Consider the following 22,958-nt stretch of genomic DNA (forward strand, 5'->3'; position numbering starts at 1 on the left):
AGTTGTGTTTTTCTGGAGTTGCTCTTATTCTCACGTGAAATTCTATGCAGAAAAAGAATCAAGGCTTGCTCAGATATACACTGTACCTGCAGGAAGGAGAAGCAATTAAATCAGGATGCTTTGGGGATTGGTCTGATTCATATCTTATCTAAAGGGAAGGCTGCTTTAATACTGTCTGCAGGGTAGACCAAATTTCATGCTATTGCTTTTGGAAATGTTATCTATGAGAGAGAAAGGGGTCAATCTCTTCATTCTAAGGGAGAGATTCTATCCTCAGAGAAATGAATACAGTTCACAGATAATAGTCAGAGGAACTAAGTGATGCTGAAACAGTCTCAGAGCAGAGCCAGAGCTTGGCTTGTCTAGGTTCCCTTAAATTGTTGAGTTTCTTACTTCACAGTAAAATAATATAGCCTTCATAAGATACTGGAATGATATACCATGGAATTTCATCCTTCCTGTCTATCTTTTTATTTATTTAACAAATTGTTACTTATAAGACTGACCGACCAATTCCCACACAGTCAATAGCATGGGTTCTTCTTATATAGTAAAATTTAAAGCCCTTTTTGGTTCTTCTTTGTCTCTGAAGTCTCTGCTGGGAGTGGAGAGGTTTTTTCCTTTGTAAATATTTACACTTTTTTGGTTTCACTGCCACTGGAAGTAAGGAAACACATTGTTGTAGAGCTCAAATAAAACACACTACAATAGGTTTCAAAACCATTTGAAAGAGGATTTTTTTACTGCTTTCTAGATGTGATCATATTTTCTTTATGGTCTGTGCCACCCTATTTTTCCTACTCTTGAGCTTCTTTGACTTTTTTATTTGTTGCTAATATAAATATCACACTGGAAATGCTCAACTTTCAGGCAATTTCTTTTATTCCTTACTTCCCAAACACACACACAATTTTATGGGCTCCTTGCATATCAGTTCCCCCAGTTATTCTTCTCTTCAGCTGAATTGCTTATGGCTGTATTCAATAGCTCCTAAATCTTTTCTTTTAATGCATTTTTGTTTTTTGTTTTTTGTTTTTTTCACCTTCACCCATTTTCATGCTTTTGAGGCGATTTCTGTCAGTTGATCAAACTGAAGACATGGTGTTATCAAGTAAACTTTACAATCAGGGTTCTCAGTTAACTTTGGTTTCAAGGAAAGTATCGTCATGGTCATGCTAGATATGGAAATATTTCTATGTGAGTGTCCTCTGATTTCATTTTTCCATACTTTAACAATGACTTCTTTCAAAGCAGATACATTTTATATTAAGAAAATTATCTGACAGCTTTGTAGCTGCTACCTTTAGTGTTTTGTCTCTTGAAATGAGTTGGAGAGCTCTCTAAGACTATTGGGGAAAAAAATGATACAAAAAGTGAATGATTTTCACTGACAGTACACAAATCAATGCTGAATTTAATTCCAGGGAAGATTTGCATTCTTAGTTTTCTCTCTAACAAAGGGATCCATCACTATCTTGATTTTAATAGGCATTCCCAATATTTAATATATGGCTGAATAACAGTCCAGATAACTAAGTCTGTAGTGTTTGCATGCCTTATATTTGTCTTTTTAATACAATAACCCCTTAAGTGTTTGTTAATTTTTAAATGTAAGAATCTGTGAATTTTTGAATGCTTGGTTTTTGAACTGTCACTATTACTGTACAGTCTTAGGGCTATCTACATGCATAATATATTTTAAAAGAAGAAAGAACAGCCCTATAAAAAGATGGCTCATTTTCAAAGGAATAAGTTAATGTAAATTACAGAACTTCTCCTGTTTAATAAGTTTTATGTTATGCGATTTTGTCATAACATTTACTGTAGCAGTCATTTTCTATTCTGTGACTGTACTTTAAATAAGAGAAACTATAAAGACTGAGGTGGCGGCAGGCCCATCTTCACAGCATTTGTCACCTTTAAAACCAAAGCCTCAGTATTTCTGTATTCTTGCTTTCTAGGTCTGAAAGTGGGTATTATTAGGGTTTGAATCATAGAATGGCTGTGGTTGGAAGGGACCTCAAGGATCATCAAGCTCCAGCCCCTCTGCCACATGCAGGGCCAGCAACCTCCCCATTTAATACTAGACCAGGCTGCTCAGAGCCCCACCCAACGTGGCCTTGTACACCCTCAGGGTCAGGACATCCACAACCTCTCTGGGCAGCCTGGTCCAGCACCTTACCACTGTCACAGTAAAGATCTTATTCCCTGATATTCACTCTGGACCCAGGTGAATCCATATATGAATCCAGTATAAGCTGCTTGTCCAAATGTGCTCATAGGAACACCTGGGCTTTGCTAGTGATCCTGACTTCCCTGTGATATTCCACAGGGCTCCTCAAAGCAGTAGGTACAGGTATGTGTCTGTCCACCTTGAAACTGTTCCATCTTAATACTGCCCAACAGATGCTTCTCCTCACAGGAGGATTGGTTTCGCACATGGCATAATTTCACTGTGCTTACTTCTGGACCACTCACCCAGATTTCAAAGATCTGACAACAGGAGAAGCCTGGAGGCCAAGTTTCCAGTCAGTGCCGGCTGCCTGTCAGAGGCTGTGGTGCTGAGCCATCAGTGGTTGCCCAGCATGGCAGTGTCCTACTTTCAGGCACCAGCACCAGGTTCTGCCAGTTCTGGGGATGGGAGCCTGGGGATCCAGGAGAAGTTGCCTCCTTAAAAAGCTTCTGTAAAGAGGAGGAGAGGTGGGAGTTGTTGACTGTGCTGCAGAGCTTCCAGGTAGTGGTGTGAAGTGTGAACAATTCACAGTTCAGCCTCTCCCTGATCCTCATCAACTGCCAGTACATTTTTTAAAGTTGCCACACACAAAAAGAGCTGTGATTCTATGAGTGTATATTAGCACTATGGCTGTGGGACTGCAAAAAGGGAAAAGCAGACAGCTTTTATGCATATAAAACCAGCTTATGAGCTCTGCTGGCATTCTGGATCTCTGCTGGTTTATTTGTGACAGTATAAATGAGGAGCATTATAATCAAAGTATTAAGGAAAAGCAACTGTAAATGCTAGTCTGGTTAAATATTCATAGATATTCACACCTAAAGTCATTCTGATGAATGATTGTCCAATTTAAGCTATGGACTTGTTTAGAAATTTAAAACAGATTTCTCTTTCTAAAGTATTAACTCGGGGAACACCAGTAGTACCACATCCAAGACACTAATGGTATATCTAAGTGTGAACTGCGGTACTCCTTTTTACCTTGTGCAGCCAATGTACATGCAGGCTTTACTTTATTCATATTACTAAGCTAGCGCTTCTCAGTGGTGAACAAACTTATTTGCAAATAATGTAGTTGTCTGACTTTCTATCTTTCAATTGCTATATCTGTGGAACAAATTGCATTCATCCTACTACTTTTATTTGCAGTGTTTCTTTATCTCCTTACTAGTATTTTTCTGTATATAGTCTCCTTGCATAGTATCTTCTCATATGTAGACTCTTCATCTTCTCATAATTAAGCAGATTTTCAGAAGCAAGAAACAATAATGTCACTAGTTATTGAAGTCACAGCATTTTCATGGGTTGAAATACTGTGTTCAGACTGGGAATATTGGTGTGGTTTTTTTTTTCTTTCTGTTGCAAATCAGTGCTGTATACAGGTTCTGGTTTGCCAGCTTTGTCACACAGGTCAGTCTGACTAATTACAGTACTGCTTTGGGTTTCAAAGGAGGAGCAGAGCATTGGCATGGTTTGTTCTTTTTCTTTTCCTCCTCATCCCTACTGGCTTGCAAATTTTGATACAAGTTGCTTGGAAGAGTAAAATGGACTGGATGGCTCACTCAGAGAGACAAATAAGAAAGCCCACTAGGCCATCCAGTATTTGCTTTTTTGCTCAGTTGCACCTATTGCCAACTTCCCAGAAGTGCAACCAGTTTTGGTATTGCATTCCTGGGCAATTTTTATTCATTTCTAATTATATCAAAGCAACAGTGTAAAATAGCTGGAAGATCCTGACTGCATGCGGTGTTTTACAAATACGTCACTGCAGAAAGATGAGACACAATCTAATAGCTGGCTGATCAGTGGGAACATCCAGGAACATTCAGCTTCTTGATTTTATCAGTGAAAGTGAACAGTGACAGAGACAGGGTCAGCAGCATTTTGGCAGCTAGGAGAAGGGTTGTTTTGCTACAGGTACAACATTTAGCAAGCCATCAGAAGGAACGATACCTTTCAGTATTCGGCACAGCAGAATTAAATTAGACAGCACCCGAGGGCTTCTTCGTTTCTCCAGGAAATAGAAAAATCAATCCTTTTGCAGGCACGCTGGGAGGTTATCAGCCCGAGCTGTCTCGGGCAGCGGCTCAGTGGCCGCCTGGTGCTCCAGATGTGCTCGAGGTGCTGCATCGCCATCTAGCGGCTCTTGAAACGTGCGGAAATCCATGGCGGGCTCCCAGCTGGAATCTCAGGCCTTTCCTTAGCTAACACTATATCGTATTTTAAGCCTTTAATAAAAACGTATGCATTTTAACATTCCTACTGATTAAAAAGAAAAAATCAAAATCAAAAGCCAACCTTACATCATGCTTTTGCAAAACTCAATTCTTCTGGCGTCTATCTTAAGGGAATGGTTTTGTTTTCATTCATTTTATTTTTCTTAACTGTATCTCCTCTAGAGACTATCTGTACCAGTAGGGATTTGTTTCATGGAAGTTCACCTAGTTGGTATGGGCATTCTCCCCCTCCATTAATTGCTTTTTTCAACAACTTCAATGCAGGCACAGCAGAACTGAGAAAAAACTGATGTGGTAATAATCTGAGATGGTCAGTTACTACAGAAAACATATGCAGAAAATTCTGGAATTAGAGGCACTTCAAATAACAGTTTTTAGTTTTTGTTTCTCACCTGGAGTTGCTACAAATCACACGAGACTGATGTTTATGAAAGACAGCACCTTGGTGCAGTGCATCCTTTTCCCCTAATCTCAAAGCAAGAACATAGCATAGAGTCAGTATAAAAGGATTCTGTTTCCAGATCTGGCAAATGTTCCATGTGACCTTTTAGCTTGCCTCCTTTAATTCTGTAGTTATAAAAATGACAGTATTAATGCACGCCCTTTTTCATTGTGTCCATTCACAAGGTGAGGTTGATTATAGCAAGATCTGATGTCACAGAGCACAGTGGTGTCAAAGAGGCACAAAAATGAAAAGAAAATCTTCTATTTTTTAAAAAATATACATAAATCTAAAAAATACTGCGTTGAATAGAATCTCTCTGTAATGGTGCTGTTTCATTCTGTAAGCTATGAGTATTTTTTTAAAATAAGTTTCCTATTTCTTAGGTATTTACAATGTAGGTTTTTGGTAGTTTTTTTCACTCCTCTATGGAAAATCATCAGCCATGTGCTCTGATGCCTTTAATTCTTTTTTTCTCTTGTACTCTATTCATTTGCATAGCATGAAAGAGCCAAGCAACTCTGCACCCTGTTAGGCATGGAAACCAGTAGAGCTTTCTTCTATTATAATCATTTATAATCATTTATCCTTTGGGCAGTAAAGCATCTACTTCCTCAGTGCCCCTTCAGGCCAATGCTCCCAGCTGGTAGATTCAAAAGAAACTTATGTACTGAAGAAGGTGTAAGTCCCCTACATTTCAGTGCTGAATGTCCATGTATGTAAATGAGCATAATTAGCAAGGATATGGTTTTATAGTTTTTCTTCCTGATTACTGTATTTCTACTTAAAGGTATGAAACAAGTGAAAATGTTGCACAAGTTGAGTAAGATTCCGATTCTTTTCCTATTCTTCATTCTTTTCTTTTCTGGACTTTTCTTTTTGATAAAAATCACATGCAATTGCAAAATGTTTCCAAAGGTAAGAATATGTATTGGTTATATAGAAGTAGTCTTTTGAGACTGAAATATGTTATGATTGTTATGTATTTATTTTAATCTGTCTATTTAGAAATATTTTCCTTCCTTTTTTTGCTGAAACGTCCTGACCGGTTAAAGAAATTGGTTTATTATAACATAAAAATATGGAATCTGTTAGATGAATTCAAACAAAATCTCTCTTCTTGCTTTAATCGTGGCACTTCTAGCACTGTGTGATCAGGGCTTAAGCCCTCTCGACTAGTGGAAGGCACTGTGTCACTGATGTGCAAAAAGCTGAAACCTATGGAAAAGGAGAATTCTGCCATTTGATCTAAGATACATAAGTTAGGTTTCATATATGGCAACATTGCCATGTCACTTAAAATTCACAGTGAGTAAAACAGGGCTGCTGTGAAAGGAAAATCTTTTTAATAACTTATGCATTTGCTTTAGGAAGATGTACTCAGATCTTAAATGCTTGCAAAGAATAGAGTTGGTTGCTGATTGTCTTGAAACAAATGTAATCTTTAGAAGAGCAAAGGACATGAATTAAGGAAGATGTTAACTAAGAAAAAATTATTGAAAGTAATATATTTTATGGCATTGAATCCCATACTGTCATGTCTGTACTCTATATCCAGTCAAAACTGTATTTACAGAGGCAGTAAGCAGCATAATTCCTGGCACCAATATTGAAAGCAGTGTTTCTGCATAGTCACATACATTAAGTAAGAATGCATATTCTTAGTGGTGATCACCTTATAATATATAATAGCCTTAAGTACACTTGTAACAGCTACATATGAAGTGTACTTTTGCTGTAATGTCATAGATGAACACACAGTATTTCAGCAGGGCTAATTCTGTATGGTTTTTTCCATTCATTACATTGCTGAGTGTGGCAGATGGTCCAGTGTATGTGTTATAAATACTTCACATCCCCACTATTTTACCAGTCTTCACTGTGATTTTCCTACTGGTAATGACTAATTACAGTTTCCTAGCCAGCAACTTTTAATAGTTTCCTTCTTTTTCTTAATCTGCCTAAAAACACTATTTTATTCAATGTTTTAATCAGTACAGCAACAGTATAATATTAGATAATTAAACCATTACTTTAGGAATTTCTGAAATGCAAAATACAGAACCATACACTGATGAGTAATTCAGTATTGATAAGAGACTAGTATTTTCTGAAGAAGCATAAATGGCTTGGCTATCTGTACTTGATTATTATTTTTATTCCACCCCTATACATTGATCCTTAGAACACTGTCCAATAAACAGGAATTCAATAACCAAGAGAATTAACAGAAAGGATTAACATTTTTGCCAGTCCACAATGACCGTATCAACCATTCAACATCAATAGATCAAATTAGTGAGTATAAACAGAAGAAATTCCATTGATCCATGTCTCCTCACTTCAGTAGCAGCACTTCTCAAACTCTCTCTTATGCAAGATTTTTCATGAAATGAAGTAATGGAGGAACAGAGTTAGAAGGTGACAGTAGAACAATTCCATGATTCCACAGCATTCTGTGAGATTCCACAGTTTGATTTCACAGTTTGATTTTTCTCCTTCTCAAAGTAAAACCAATTGATTTAAGAAGCACGTAAGTGGAATAGAGCTAAAAGTCCACTTTGGGATTAAGATTTGATTGTTTCAGTGTGAGACACTGGATTACTACAGTTCAGATCCCATGTCTACCTAAATTTGAAGGAGATTTCATGCCAGAACTCTCCAGCTGGAGATAAACTGAACCTCTCAGCTACACACAGTACCACTGTCATATTGAATCAAACTCTTCTTCCTGAAAGAGCTTCCTACCTTTAAAGAAGCTTTACAGAATCAGATACAGTTTCCAAATGGCTTTGGAAATACTTTGATGAGACTTCATTCAAATGGAGAATGCTTTGACCTTCTCTGCTGGTGTTTTCATTGTCTCTATGCATCTGGCTCTCAGGATGTGCCAAAGACAAAGTAACCTGATTGATATGGTGAATAAGAGCATGAGATAAGTGTAGGAGTGCTGAGATGAGGAGAGGGGTGTAGAAAAGCAAAATTAATTTAGATTAGGTTGGATAGAATGGGAATTGTGATCAGGAAACTGGAATTGATAAAGAGATTGGGATTGGTGCTCAATATCAAGGTGGTACAACTCTGTAGCAAGAGTGATGCTGTATAAGAGACCAGGGTGAAGGAAATTTGGTCTAGCTGGAAAAAAAAGAAATTGTGGATTACCTGTCTGCTCAAGGTATTAGATGTTACTGTGCAGTTAGAGAGCCACTGATATGTTGTTTTTCTTTGCAGGGTAATTCAGAACTAGAAATTTCCATATCTATTCACTTTCCTTCAAAACAATTACCATAGATTTTTCATTTTAAGCTATCTAGTTTTTCTTTTGCTTTAGCTTGCTTGTCTCTTTCGTCTGTCAAAGTCCAAAAGATCTTTTCAGTGGAGATCTATGCTGGAGCTCTCCACAGAGAGCTGGCAAAACAGTGGCTGCGTTCTCCTCCATCTTGTCTTACACAGGAAGAATCAGATCTGTATGGTCAGGCATTCATTGGCAAGATTCATTTGAATGCAAGTCACACACTTAGTCACATTCAGATCTAACCATGATTATCTGCGATGCTAGGTGCACTATTTACTTACCTTTATTTATAAATATGCATTTCTTTTCAAGACTGCTTAATGAAGGGAAGTTAATTATATATATTAATTGTGCAAACAGTCATATTTTTCTGTACTTACTGAGGACCAAACTCCTTCTTATTGTAACTAATATGACAAGTTTGCTATTGAACTTTGGAGATGCTCTCTTTGGGGGGCATTAGCAGAGTTAGCACTTTCCAAGCACAGCAGGTTTATAAATATCTCCATTCTCAGTAAGGCAAAGCTCATCTATTATTACTTACTAGCCACACAGAGGGAGAAATTAGTGGGTAAGAAAACTGATCCCCAGCAAGTGTTTTTATTCATACCAAAATATCTCTTTGTTTTTTTCTTTATATTTTCCAAATTCATATATTACATACTCTTCATAGAAGACTTCTTAGTTTGTTCCTTTTATGTGGCAAAAAAAAGAAAAGAGTGAAGAGTAAATGGCACTTCTTTTTTTAGTGTTGTTATTTGCTTTATTTTTCTATATATGAGATTTTGACACCTATCCCTATTAGGCCTTTCATACTTGATAGACTTGTCATTAGCAAATAACTAGCTAACGAATAGGAAGAAAACAAAATCAGAAGTACTTAAATTTATCCCATGTGTATAAAAAAATTGTCTACTTAAACAAGAGTTGCATTATAGCTAAAAGTTGTCATTGTCCAAGCGCTGTTTTTCGAATGTTAAATAATAGGATAACAGATGTATTTCCTCTGATGGGGAGGGTGCCTGCGTGTGAGTGCTGCCAGCTAAGTGTAGGTGAGGGGCTGCTGGAGATAAGATTCTTGATTCAGTTTGTAAACTCTGGAGCCCATTCTAGAGCATCATTTAAGCCACAGCACCCTAGCTCCACGTAAGTGGAGAAATTGAATTTCTCTCCACATTGTTTCTGTGAATTGGGGCACAGTATTCCATCTGGTGCAGGTAACTGTAGCTCCTATGTTGCTAAGCATAATCGTTTCATAGCCAAATTGCAGCTAGTGATAGAACTGAGAAACACGTGCATCATTTGGCACACTTAAACTTGTTCTCGAGTCTGCCCTGCACTTTGCAGAGTAGCCATACAGAGCTTACAGCAGTAATATTCCCTAAAATTATTTCAAACCAGAGTGACATACATCTCCCCAACCGTAATCCCAATTTTAAAATTTCTGTTGTAGAGATAAGGAGGAAGGAGGAGCTGGCTAGAGCACTTTGTCCCTCAGCCTTTAGGATGCATTTTGATCTTATATTTTAAATGAAGAAGCAGTAACTTCACAGCTTTTATTCAAAAGTTGTTGCCACATATATAAACCACTCATAACTTTTCTTTCATCAAGCACCATCTTGGCATATTGCTACTCAGTCTTCCTTATGTTAATAGTGATTCCTTTCACTTGCTGAATGCTGAACTTGATAGTTTGAAAAAAAGCTACCTGTTGTCACAAGTGTTACTGAAGTGACATAATGGAACAAATTCTGCCTTTGGAGACATGTGCATATTCCCAATCAAATAATCTAAGGGATTATGTATGTGTGTCCAGGAAGGTAATGAAGTCTGGTGTGATATTAAATCAATTCAGATTCAATTGCATAAAGAAGGAACAGAAATGCACCTGAAAATCTTCTCTCTGAAGTGATGAGAGGAGAGCTGATACCTTTTAGAGAAAAGAAAAATCAAAATAGATAAAAGGTGATTGTTTGTTGATATTGAAAACTTTCAGGGGGCTTAACGCAAAACATTTTCATTTCTTCCTAGGCACGAGCATATTTACTGTTTATGAAGCTGCTTCTCAGGAAGGCTGGGTGTTCCTTATGTATCGAGCAATTGACAGCTTTCCCCGATGGCGTTCATATTTCTATTTCATCACCTTAATTTTCTTTCTGGCCTGGCTTGTTAAGGTACTGAAAAATTTGTTCTCTTACACTTGTCTGAAATACAGATGAGAATGGATATTTTCTCTTTTCTGCTTGCTGAGCTTCATTTCAGCCATTCTTTCTCGTTCTTTTTGCAGAATGTTTTCATTGCAGTCATCATTGAAACATTTGCAGAAATCAGAGTGCAGTTCCAGCAAATGTGGGGATCTAGGAGTAGTACCACTTCAACTGCCACCACTCAGGTGATGAACTCAAATACTGAGTTTCTTTGAGGATTTGACTGTTTTTTGTTTAAGAATGAACAATAAGGGAAACATTGCAGTGAATTATTATTACATCCCACTAGGTTCAATTATATACAACTTCACACGTTACCACGTATGTTTTACACTTGTTATATGTATTTTCATATAACATTCTGTGCTAGAGTATAATATCTTCTTAATAAAAATATGGTAGAGAAGATTAATATGGTCCTCTAGTTGACTGGGTATGTTATGGCAAAGTTTCTATTTTAATTAAATAGGATAGTAGTTTGTTTCTCATGTCATTGGAGGGTTTGGAATTAGGGTTGCCAAGTGAATATCACTTTCTGTGCTAACGAAGAAGAGCTGAAATTGCAAACTGGAGCTGGAAGAAGAGAGGTCAGAGCGTAGCTTAAGTGTGAACAAAGTGCTGAGGCAATGAAAGAGCCATGCTCAGATTTGAAGTTGGCATAGCAAGTGAGAGCCTGGATTTAAGATAACGGATAGGAAAAAGATATGATAGGAAGTGCACTAAGCTTGGATTGGGTAGTAAGAAAGACACATGTTTAGAAATAAGGGTTGAGATTTAAACTCCCTCACTCATTATTGTAACAATCATATTAAATATCCTGAGTGTACAAATGGTCAGGCTTTTCCAGACTAGAGCATTTTGCCATCTTTGAGAGACCAGTACCAACTGTGTGCAAAAAGCCCTTAGAAAGATGGATGTGAGAAATATACTGATGAAATTTTTTTTTTCTAATCTCTATAGCTGGAGATTATTTGTTTTCTTAAACCAGAGGATTTAAGTATCTTCAAAACTGTTTATTAATGCTTCCTGATAAATCTTTGGATAATCTTGTAATCCTTATATAAATCTGTCATTTTTTTTGCTTGTTGCTACATTTTTTGCCTCAAATAGACTTTGTCGCATTGTTACTCCATTTATTGCTTTGTCAAAGAAGACTTGACATCAATGTTACGTATAACAACAAGAAAAGACTTTTTTACGTAGTACATACTTAGCACAAGGAATGTAGATTTTATTTCACAGAACAAGTTCCTGAACCATAGAGGCTTAGCCTACATCCTCTGGAACAGAGAGGTCTATATAGGGAAATTCAAGAAGCAGCCAATACTAAAGTATTCCAAGAATAAGAAAAAAAATCCAAAATAATGTCATGATCCTGAAGAATTATGAACATATTGATTATAAATAGTATAAAGCAAAATAAAAATGGTATGTAGGCTAGAGAAAAATAAATGGTTATTTTTTCATTGAGTCACTGATATGAGACATAAAGGTAGTCCCTGTTACTGAACTAAAAAAAAAACGATTGATCTTCTTCTGAATTAAGGAGGGAAGGAAATTTATTCCAGGGTTTCTCATTCAAAGAGCCAGTTAAATACCTGGATTGTTTTGTGTATGAAATAGCCTTGAGAAAGAGCACTGGTATCTTGCTTTATTTGACCACTTCGTAAATCATTAAAGTGGTCCAGAAACTTAGTCCTATGGAAGAAAGTCAAAGTCATTGAAGGGGACTATGGAGAAGGATAAACGTAAGATTCTCACAAAGCCCTTCAGCTCTGCACATTAAAGCATGGTACAAAGAGAAGTAAAGGCTGATACGAGTTGGCAACTCTTCCTGGTACCTAAATGCTACACAAGAACATAATCACAACTGCATTTATGTGACACTCCCCACAGTCTAATGAAAAAGCTTTTAGCCTTCAGCCATGCTGCTGTGGCTCTGTTCTAGAGATGGACTGCTTGGTGCTGAGTGTCAAGAAAAGGATAGGAGTGAGATGGGAACTTTTCCCTGCTTCATTACATAATATATGCAGACTCTCAAACAGCAATAAAAATGGTACAGCCTTTCATTTTCTATCAAGGGCATTTCATGGGCAGTGTTAATCACTCCCAGACATGGCTTCTTAACCCCAGCAGTGTACAGCTTTTATGTCCTTTTGTTTCTCGCTTTTTTTCCCCCCGGAAAAAGGAGTTGGTAAAAAGTAAGTACCACTGTGGTCAGGAGAATTTTTTCCATTGACATCATAATTGCTGGGATATCATTCAGCTATTTACATAAATTAAAAGCTTTGGGGAGCAGTATAGAAGTACTTCACAACTACTCTTAATGTCCATCGGTGCAAGAAAAATGAAGTCTGATCCTTGGACTAAAATAACTTTGCCAGTGAAAAAGTCAAGAATTATCTTTTATTTGAAAATGCATTGTGAAACTTAATTTTAGGTGAAAATGTGTTTGTATTTCTTCAGATTAAGTATACTAAGGAAGAAATTTATTATGAATGGGTACCACTATCTGATGGTAAGGATCAGAGTTAAATTGAATCAGTTTCTGTGTTAGGACTAACAGAGATACCTTGTGTTTGATGTTACCTGAGTAAAATTCAGAACTTATTCATGTTGGGAAAAGAGCATGTTGCTTGCTTTTTTTCTGCAGCAATAAAAACTATTCCTCTTTCATTTTAAGTTAACTATCATGAAAGTCTTTAAGGACTTTCACTTGTACTTATTCTTTATAATATTCTTTTTATTATCCTTTTGTTTATACTTCATTTGTACTTATTGGCATGTAAAACATTTCTGACAATTATTTTTCCTTTCAAGATGTTTCATGAAGATGCTGCTGGAGGTTGGCAGCTTGTGGCTGTTGATGTTAATAAACCCCAAGGTAGAGCTCCCGCATGTCTACAGGTATGCACTGCTTTTTAATAAATTACTATGTGTAATCAGCATTGCTCAAATGTTGGCAGAAGGACTATGGTGAATAATAGCAGCTACAGTATTTGTACTCAAAAATCATTTAAAATGCATTTAATTCTGCAGTTCTTCAAAATTTGTTAGATTAAGAAAAAGTGTGCGACACTCAGAGTGAGAAAATATAAAAAGGTATTCCTTATAAATGCTCTGTATTGTGTGCTCAAAAGAGAAAGATATTTAATCTTTTATATACATACATATGTATATATTTACTTTAAGCAACATAAGTAATCTTTCTTTATCTTTCAGAATTTTCATATAAATCAAATCCAGTCCTATGTTCTTTACCACAGACATACTTGTTTATTAATGACAGAATACAGTTACACACACCAAGAAGCATGATTAATCATAATGAATAACCTCATTACTCTGGTTCCATCTTGAAAATAGACTCACTGAGGAGGGGAAGAGGCATGTGGATAGTGATTGACTATTTCTTTTCCCAAATTTAATTCTCGTTTTTGAAAGCAACAGGAACAACTTTTGTGGCATTCTAAAATAACTATCTTGAGTATGTAGATAAAACAGAGCTGAACTGACAGTGAAAGTGCCTCCACGTGAAAGTTAGGATAGCATTTGATTTACCTGGTCTGCCTTTGCCCTTGTTAGGAATCGTGAACAAATGATAAAATATGTTCCAGAGAATGTAAACCTCCTGCATCAGTGACTGCTTAGTACTCTTGAATAAAAACTACAGTTTTCTTCTCATCCTCTTTTATCAAAATCTGAAGGCTTTCCAGTATTCTATGACCTTGCTGGATGTCAGTGGCATTCAAAAGAAAACAATGCACTAAAATACTATTTCATTAAAATAGTGCCCCATATGGGCTTCATTCTAGTGAAACAAAGACAAAAATACAGACCAAAGAAAGCAAAACATCAAAGTCTAGATAAAGACTCAGAATTTTATTCATCTCACCATGAGTTATTGTTTCAATTCTATCTGCCTAAAAGTAAAAAGAAAATAGGCTTCTGAAAAATCCATGTATTTAAAGCCCTTGCAGTATTTTGAAGGTGTTCTTTATGCATGAAATCCTTACTGAGTAGTGTGGTTGTTGTTTTTCAATGGTTTGGCTGGCTTTTGTTCCTTAAGAGAAACATGATTTATAAATCTGAATTTAGGAAAGAGTTAATCAGATTGGAGAATATACATCTTACTTTGCTGTACATTCAATTCATATGCATTCTTCTGACCTGTAATATCTAAGGATTTTGTCATTCAATATCCTGTGAAAGATGGATTTTTCGGAAAAAGGTAGTGAAGTCTTTCTGTTGTTCTGTATCATTTTAATTAAATTCCATAGTAAGCTTGGTTTTAGTAATTTCTCTCTGGGCTCTTTAAATGTTACTGCTGTGAATGTAAAAGGGAGCACTATTAGAAGTTCTCTTTCAATAGTTCCATGAGTCTGAGTCTGTGCTTTGGTGAAATTTCACTTATTTGATGTATGCCATCATTTAGAATTTACTTTCTCAAAAAACTGTGCTGTGTTTTGGGAGAGGAAGTATCTTAGCAGCTAAGGAAATGGAGTGGAACTCTGGAGGTCTGGGTTCAGTTTATTGGCCAAGTACATATTTCCTGCAGAGCATGAGAAAATTACTTAATAGGCATCTTTGATTTAGTTCTCATTCCTTAAGGTTGTAAGGTGTATGTATCCCTCCCAGATTTGGCTGTTGTGGTGTTTACTAACTACTTGAGAGGCACTTCAATAAGATGAGCATGTACCATCTAATTAAGTACACATCCATCTCTCTAAAGTTGCCAGTGACGGTGGAAAGAATGACATAATTTGTGTGCTACAAGTAATATAAAGCCTTTCAAATGCAGTTTTTCAAGACATTTCAGGTCAACTAGCTGTGTCTGTCAGAGTTTACTAGTTTTGCCCTTGTCATTTTTAGTTCCCAAACATGTTTCAGGTGCTTCAGCCTAGAAGGCCTTCCTAGGTTAGACATAACATTGCAGTGACATGTAGAGCAATGGCATTCTTGAATTAGTAACAATTCAGACAAGTATTCTGTGGGCTCTGTGCAGAGCTAAAAATCTTTTACAGTAAGGATGGTGAGGTAACACCAGGTTGCCCTGTGATGTAATTGGTGCCCTGTCCCTGAAGGCTTTCAAGGCAAGGCTGGATCAAGCCCTGGACAACCTGATCGAGCTGTGGTATCCCTGTTCATTGCAGGGGAATTGGACTAGGTGGCCTTCAGAGGTACCTTCCAACTCTGAGGATTCTATGATTCTATCATTCTATTGTAACTTTGTCTCACTCAAACACATCATTGTAGCAACAAACTGCCTAATTAAATCAGACCTAATGAGAAGGATAGCCATGTCTTTACACTTCTGTCACCACTGTTCTAAAAAAGGGGTTTTCAAACACCTTTTAGAATCCTGTTTCGTGAAAAATGTGCTGGGCAGGTGAGCACTGGAGAGCCCATCTTCCTGTCCCGTTGCTGTAGAGAATCATAGACTCACTCAGGTTGAAAAAGACCTTAAAGATCATTGCGTCCTACCACGACATAACCATACTACCCTAACTCCAACAACCCTCCACTAAATCATGTCCCTGAGCACCACATCTAAATGGCATAAAGGCAGAACAGAAGTAGATTTGGGATGTGCTCTTGTATGCAATCTCATACCAGTTAAAAAATGATTAAAATTAAAAGATGGATGTTAATCTGGTATTTCAGAATCTTATTTAACTCATACACTTATCTAATAAGTTTTACCATTTTAGAACTGGCTGGAAGTGGCAACATGAGAAATCAGTAACAGGATTATTTCTGATTTTGGCTTGCAAATCTATCCCAACGTGGGCCAAAGAGGCTTTTATTTCAGTGTAATTGTTTTTCTTTTTTTTTTCTTTTTTTTCTTTTAAGTGTTCGCAAAGGTGCTTTGTGGTCTTTTGTTACTTGTTCTTACTGCTCCCCATGACTGGCATTGATCTTAAATATTGATTTTCTTTTGTCACTGACAAATATTCTTTGTGCTTGCCATTTTAACATCAACCATTTTGCGTGATTTCATGCTGAGGCTCCCACATTGCCACATTATTTTGCCACTGTTGGTATTACTTTAACACATTGTAGTGTGTTAGAACTTCCTGCCTACCATGACTTACTCCTACAAGCACAGTAGGAAGCTCTCAGTTCACAAATAAAGAAAAATTGAGTAACAGACTTTAAAAAAAAAATTATTTAAAAGCACTTTGGGGATGTATTTATCCCTTTGATCCCATGTTAAAAGCATGCTGTGTTTCTTATTCTTTTCCTGTAAATTTTGGAGACTGCTGATGTTTTTGTCACTCCTTCCTTCCCTCTGGCTTCTAGATCACAGTCTTGTAAAATGTGTATACAGATTTAAAGCTAAACTGGAAAGCTTCAACTCACATGTCTTCCATGAAACTGTTATTGCTAATACCAAGAAATTACATCATTAGTCTTTTTAGTAAAGTTTTAATGAACGAAGTCTGAAATATAGTTCCTCTGGAAAATATAGGAACATAGGTGGACAGAAAATTCCATGTTCCTGCTAATGTTTTGGGGTCACGTATCCAGCAGAAATGAAACACACTGCTGGCAATGGAATGGCAACTATAAAAAGCTTGGGAACTCTCTATGCCATGTGAGTAGAAATGGTCACTTACTCACAAACTGCATATTTACTCATATTCTGATAATAAAATCCTCCACAGATTAAAAATACAGTATTCCATTTTAATTTTAAGTGCTCCATCTGAGGAAGAAATAGAAGGTCGCAAAGGTATGATCTCAAAAAGCAAGATACATTATTATGATTACAGTGCTCTTGAACATACTCTTAACATCAGAAATTTAATCATGTATTTTTACTTCAAAAAAATTAGTCTTTCATGCTGTGTGATATTAACAAAACAGGTGTATATATTACAGAACTTTAGAGAATCTTGTAGGCAAGGATAAAGAGATCAAAAGTAATATAGGAAGACAGAAAACATAAGGTGGGTGGAGGAGACATACTCAATTTCTGATAATTCTTTGATCATTTTAGCAGTTTCGTAATGGATATATTGAATGAGAGAGAAATGAGATTAAGCCTTTCTTTAGGGATTTTCACTGCAGGAATTACAATAGACCACAAATGGCTTTTCTCCTCTATCTTGGGAAGTAATTATTAATGAACAAGAAAAGTGTGGTACTGATATTTATGTGGTTATTCGCCTTTTTCTGTAACTTTGGAATCCAGTAAAAAGTATGCCTACTCGGTCCTATTCTCTCCTTCCTATTAAATACATGTACAAATACCTTTCCTTCAAGTAGCTGAAGTCCCATCTTAGAATGAAAAAAAGGGAAGAAAAATCTTCTCCACAATATGTGAGAAGAAATGGTGAAAGTCTGGAGTAGAGAGATAAAAATTCAATCATCTGGCTAGCTCTTAAACTGGTTGAGAATTCACAAAATGGAGTAGTGTTCACCGTGTACTCTATGACATAGAGCCACGTTTTGGCTCTATGTCTTATCACTGAGAAAGGTAAAGCTGTGACCATCCTCTGCTGCCTGGTTCCCTTTTTCAGGGTTTTTTCAACCACAGTAACAAGGGTAACTGAAAAAGCAATGAGTATTCTCCTGGGATGCTGCAGTTCACTGTCTCTTCTAGGAATGTAAACTGACATTAAACAGTATGTCATTTGAAATAAGTACTGAATTCAGACAGTTGAAATGACTGTAGTCCATTTATCTGGAGGAGGGGCTACACAGGCCATAATGAAAATGAACTGCTATGCTGTTAAGAATCATTCTGTTTCTCTAATACAAATTCATATTGTCATAGCGTCGTTTAGGTTGTAAAAGACCTTCAAGAAACAAGTAGACGTGGCACTTAGGGACATGGTTTAGTGGGCATGGTAGTGAAGGGTTAACAGTTGGACACGATGATCTTAGATTCTATGATCGTTCCATTGATCTGTAATTCTATGTGCCACTGTCAACATGACCTACTGAATCTCATCACTAAATCTTGTCCCTCAGTGCTACAAACCATGGGCCTTTTGCACATTAAGAAAGATTGAGGATCCTGGTGTGTTTTTAAACAACATTATTAAAGATAATCCCATAAAAAAGAAGGATCAAACAAATTTTGCCCAACTAATTTTTCTGCATGGTTGAGTTTGCCGTTTACTAAAAGTGACCTGAAAAACAGTAAGCTCCATATTGTAGGTACGAGAGTACTCATAAAACTAGCAGACAAATAATACATGTGTCTTATCTTCAAAACTGACCATTACCAGAAATAAGCAAATATAGATTGTTCTTCTCTGACTTCTAGAGAAAAATTAATGATCATATTCTCCATCCTGGACTTAAGCAAACATACACTTAGGGACTTCCTAGAGTGGATGCTAATTTTGGGGTATCATACTTAGCATCTGTGGATGGATTTGTCAGCTATGAGTTTATCCAGCCTTTTTTTGAACCCATTTATTGTTTTGGCTTCCAGAATATCTTGCAGGAGAAGCCACTTAAAGCAAATGCATAGCATTTCAACTGATTTCAATTGAGGAATTTTATTTTTCTAAGAGTACTCATAAATAGTAAATTTGCACTACAAAGAACACTGATTTTAATGTTGAAGTTGATCCTCTTTTTTTCTAATAAAAAAAATTGGAACTACAGAAATTTTCAATGGCATGATCATAAGCTCTTATAATGTGCAGTCAGTAACAAATGAGACACCATGGAATGTAGATGATAGGTACTTTATTTTTGTATTTGTGCTTATATATAGAATTAGCAGTGATGAGGAAGTTTCTAAAAGTAAACTAGACTGTGGGTATCAGGAAACACTGCTAAAAAAATAGGCTGGTGTATCTGGTGACCAGACTGTTATTTCCCCAAGAGAATTTTAAAATCTCCCATAGGTGACCTTATGGCACTAACAAACATTAATTAACTAATAGGTTATTAAATTCCTGAAGTAATTTTGACAGTGCTTCTAATTGTCCGCTACTGTCTACATTCATTTAGTGAACTTAGTGAACATAATAAAGTTCAGTGAAGCAAAGTGCAAGGTTTTGCACTTGGGTCAGGGTAATCCCAGAAATGTTTACTAACTGGGAGAAAAACTCCTTGAGAGTAGCCCTGCTGAGAAAGACTTCTGGGTACTGGTAGATGAAAAACTTAAAATGAACCAGCAGTGTGTGCTTGGAGACCAGAAAGCCAACAGTGTCCTGAGGTGCATCAGAAAGTGGACTTACCACCGTGGAGAGGGAGGGGATTGACCCTCTCTACTGTGCCTCATGAGGCCCTGCCTGGAGTACTGCATCCAGATATGGGGCCTCCAGCACACAAAAGATGTAGAGCTTTTGGAGATAGTCCAGAGAACTGGAGTACCTCTCCTCTGAAGACAGGCTGATGGTGCTGGCCTTGTTCAGTCTGAACAAGAGAAAGCTACGGAAGACCCTCCTAGTACTTACAGGGAGATTATAAACAGGAGAGAAATCAATTTTTTACACATATAGGTAGTGATAACACGAGCAGGAATGGTTTTAAACTAAAGGAGGATGGATTTAGATTAAATGTCAGGGAGAATTTTTAGCTGAGAGAGTGATGAGGTGCTGGAACAGGCTGCCCAGAGAGGCTGTGGATGCCCCAACCCTGGATGGGGCTGGTTTGGATGAGGCCCTGGGCAACCTGATCTAGTACTTGATCTAATGGTTAGATCAAGTGCTTATCAAGTGCCATAAGCACCCCGTGCTTATGGCAGGGGTTTGGAACTTGATGATCCTTGAGGCCCCTTCCAATCCAAGGCATTCCATGATTCAATGATTTAAAGGAAAAGTCACTTCAAGGATGACTAGAACTGCATGCATATTTCCACCTGAAAAGGCATAGAACCAACCTGCCAGTGTGCATGCCTTACTTGCCTTCTCTCTCTTTCTTCCCTATTTCTCTTTTTTTTTCTTCCCTACATGGCTGCCTTCTTTATCCTTTGTAGCCACTAAACCTAAGCAAGTTAACAAAGTGTTCTCAATTCTTCTGTGGTCATAGTTTCTTCTCCATAGTTTTTTGTTTACATAAACTGTTCTGATTCACTACAATGAAAGTGAATCGTCAGCACAATTTATAGCAGTATAACTGCAGAAGCCAAAAAGAAAGAAAGAGGGCATACTAACATCCCAGTTCTATATTTCAACAAGTAGATTTCATGAGCATGAATTCCTCAGCTTGGACATGTAATTTTCCTGCAGACTTAGAGATTCAGAATCCCACCACCAAGATTAATCAGATAAAAGTTAAACTGCAATTTAAGCCTGTGAGAGAGTAATGGTTTTCCTTGGCAGCATTCTTTGTTAGTGGAGGGCCTGCTGCAAATGAAGACACGGTCATATGATGCCCTTGACATCTCCTTGGGAGATTTAAGATTGAGGATTTGAAATTTTCAGAGGTAGTAGGTTTCCAAAAACCTCTATATGTAAGACTTATGGAACACTTGACTGGCACTTAGAATAAGCCAAGTCTCTGAACTTCCCCTTCTTTTTGGATAAGTGGACAGTAGAACTTCTTGTGTAACCCTAATTTTTCAAACGGGGCCCCAGAAAAACTTCTTGCCCAACGTTAATAAGTTTCACATAAGGTGTTTTTTTAAATTTTGACTTTCTTTTGCAGAGACATTTTTTCACACATTAAGGAGAATTAAGTAGAGACATTCAATCATTTCAACATTATGGTCAATTTAACCTGCAAAAAAAAAAATCTCCCATGATAAAAATACACAAGTTGTTATATTTTTAAAAGACTGCTTTGGCTGTATGCTTCTTTCTTTAACCTAAGTGTTTTTGCTGATATCTGAACAGGCAGAACAGACTTTTTTTTTTTTTTTTTTTTCAACAATGGACTTCAGTACAGCCGGTACTAATAATTTGCACTTACAATTTGAAGGGCACTTAAGTGTCAGTAAATTATAGAAACTATTCAGTAATGCCACTAAAATTAAAGTTCAGCTGAGTTTCCTTTAGAAATTTTTATTTCTGGGGTTAAATATGTCCAGTGTTTCAAGTCCCGTCAAACTGAAAACAGGTATTTAAACTGTCATGTAGCTTTTTTGTGTACAGCACAATTACAGCAATCAAAGTGCTGGAAGCAGCAGCAGCAGCATGACTTCCTTTTGAGCTGTAACTTGGATGACAAATCTAAGCAAAGTGGAAGACTGCAGAGTCTTAGAATAAAACTAGCAGGAATTTTTCACTTTGTGAGATTTGTTCTTGCCCCAGTATTTTTCATATTTCTAATATTTCTCTAAGAAAGTTCTCTTTTCACTAGAATTACGTAGAACGTTGTGTTCTACAGCTCTATAAATTGTTAGATTTTAAACTCCTGATCTTTACAGGATTTTGAAACTCTTCAAAGTATCCCTCGGCAATGTTTTTTATTATTGTTGGGTCTCCTCAGTGGTCATTGTAGAGAGTGATTCCTATAGTGAATCTGAAGGGCACATAATTCACATATGGGGGATGCTGAATTTCCTCTTGTGTTTTCTGTACTTCTACTTTGTCACAGGAAGACTACATGGGCCCTGTGGCTTTCTCAACTCCTCAGTGAAGTTCCTAAGAGTAATTGAGTGAATCGGAGCTTAAAAAGCAGTTCTTAGTAAATCTTGAAATAAGTGGCAATTTTCTATTCAGATGAAAATGTTCATTTACAAAGATTCCTAAGTACACCTAAGCTCATTCTTTCATAAATATATTTATGGGAAAAAAAGTCTGTGCCTTTTATTATCATATTCTTATTATTGCAAACACTGACCATAACTCCTCTGGGAGTCAGCAGGGTCCTAATTCATCCCAAGTGTCCATAAGCCCTTAGCTGAAGCCAGTGTCAGGATCATGAAAGCACAGGTTTTTCATGCAGCCAGCAGTGGGAGGTGGGCATTGCCAGAGGACATCAGATGGTGTCCATTTTTCTACAGTGTGCACCCAAGTGGAGGGGGTATACATTCCCATTTTTGGTGTGCCAGTTGTTTGGGGGTAAATATGTAAAGCCAAGGTCTGTATCTTCATTTTCTTCACTAGTCCATAATAATCTATTTTAAAATGTTGTGTATCCCTGAAAATTTAATAAACAGTGCAAAAACAGAACATTGTTTTTGTTAGAAAGACAATATTTCTGCTTCAAGTTCTAAATCACATTTGTTTTCATAATGAAAACCAGCTCTTTTTTTTGTTTGTTTATTTGTTTTGTGAACGGTCTAATTGCCACTGAGCTCTCAAACTATATTGTTTCTCTAAAGATGTTGCTTAAAAACACCTCAAGAACTTTAATCTTTTTGAATGTGTGAAAGGCTCCAGATTTGTGCTCTAAGGGATATAGTTCAGTGATGGAACTTGATAGGTCAGGTTGACAGTTAGATGTGATGTTCTTGAAGGTCTTTTCTAACCTAAATGACACTATAAGTATGATACTATAATTCTGTATGTGTATATTTTTAGTATGCTGCTTTAAAGCAAAATGGAGTCCTTATTCTGCAAGCACGCATACTGAATTTTCATGTTTTTTGCATCTATTGAATCCTACTGAAATCAGTAAAAGGTACCTA

At 36.8% G+C, this 22,958-nt stretch overlaps 1 protein-coding gene across 3 annotated transcripts in view; it reads left to right on the forward strand.

The window, feature by feature from the left end:
• Positions 1-22,958, forward strand: part of NALCN (sodium leak channel, non-selective) — a 212,504-nt gene that overhangs the window by 68,852 nt on the left and 120,694 nt on the right. For all 3 annotated transcript variants that reach the window (XM_048929331.1, XM_048929321.1, XM_048929339.1), the window contains exons 8-10: positions 10,239-10,381; positions 10,495-10,599; positions 13,235-13,321. In XM_048929331.1, coding sequence (XP_048785288.1) covers positions 10,239-10,381; positions 10,495-10,599; positions 13,235-13,321 — 335 coding nt within the window. The remainder of the gene's footprint in view (positions 1-10,238; positions 10,382-10,494; positions 10,600-13,234; positions 13,322-22,958) is intronic.

Source organism: Lagopus muta, chromosome 1 (genome assembly GCF_023343835.1).
Source record: "Lagopus muta isolate bLagMut1 chromosome 1, bLagMut1 primary, whole genome shotgun sequence".
NCBI classification, from domain to species: Eukaryota; Metazoa; Chordata; class Aves; order Galliformes; family Phasianidae; genus Lagopus; species Lagopus muta.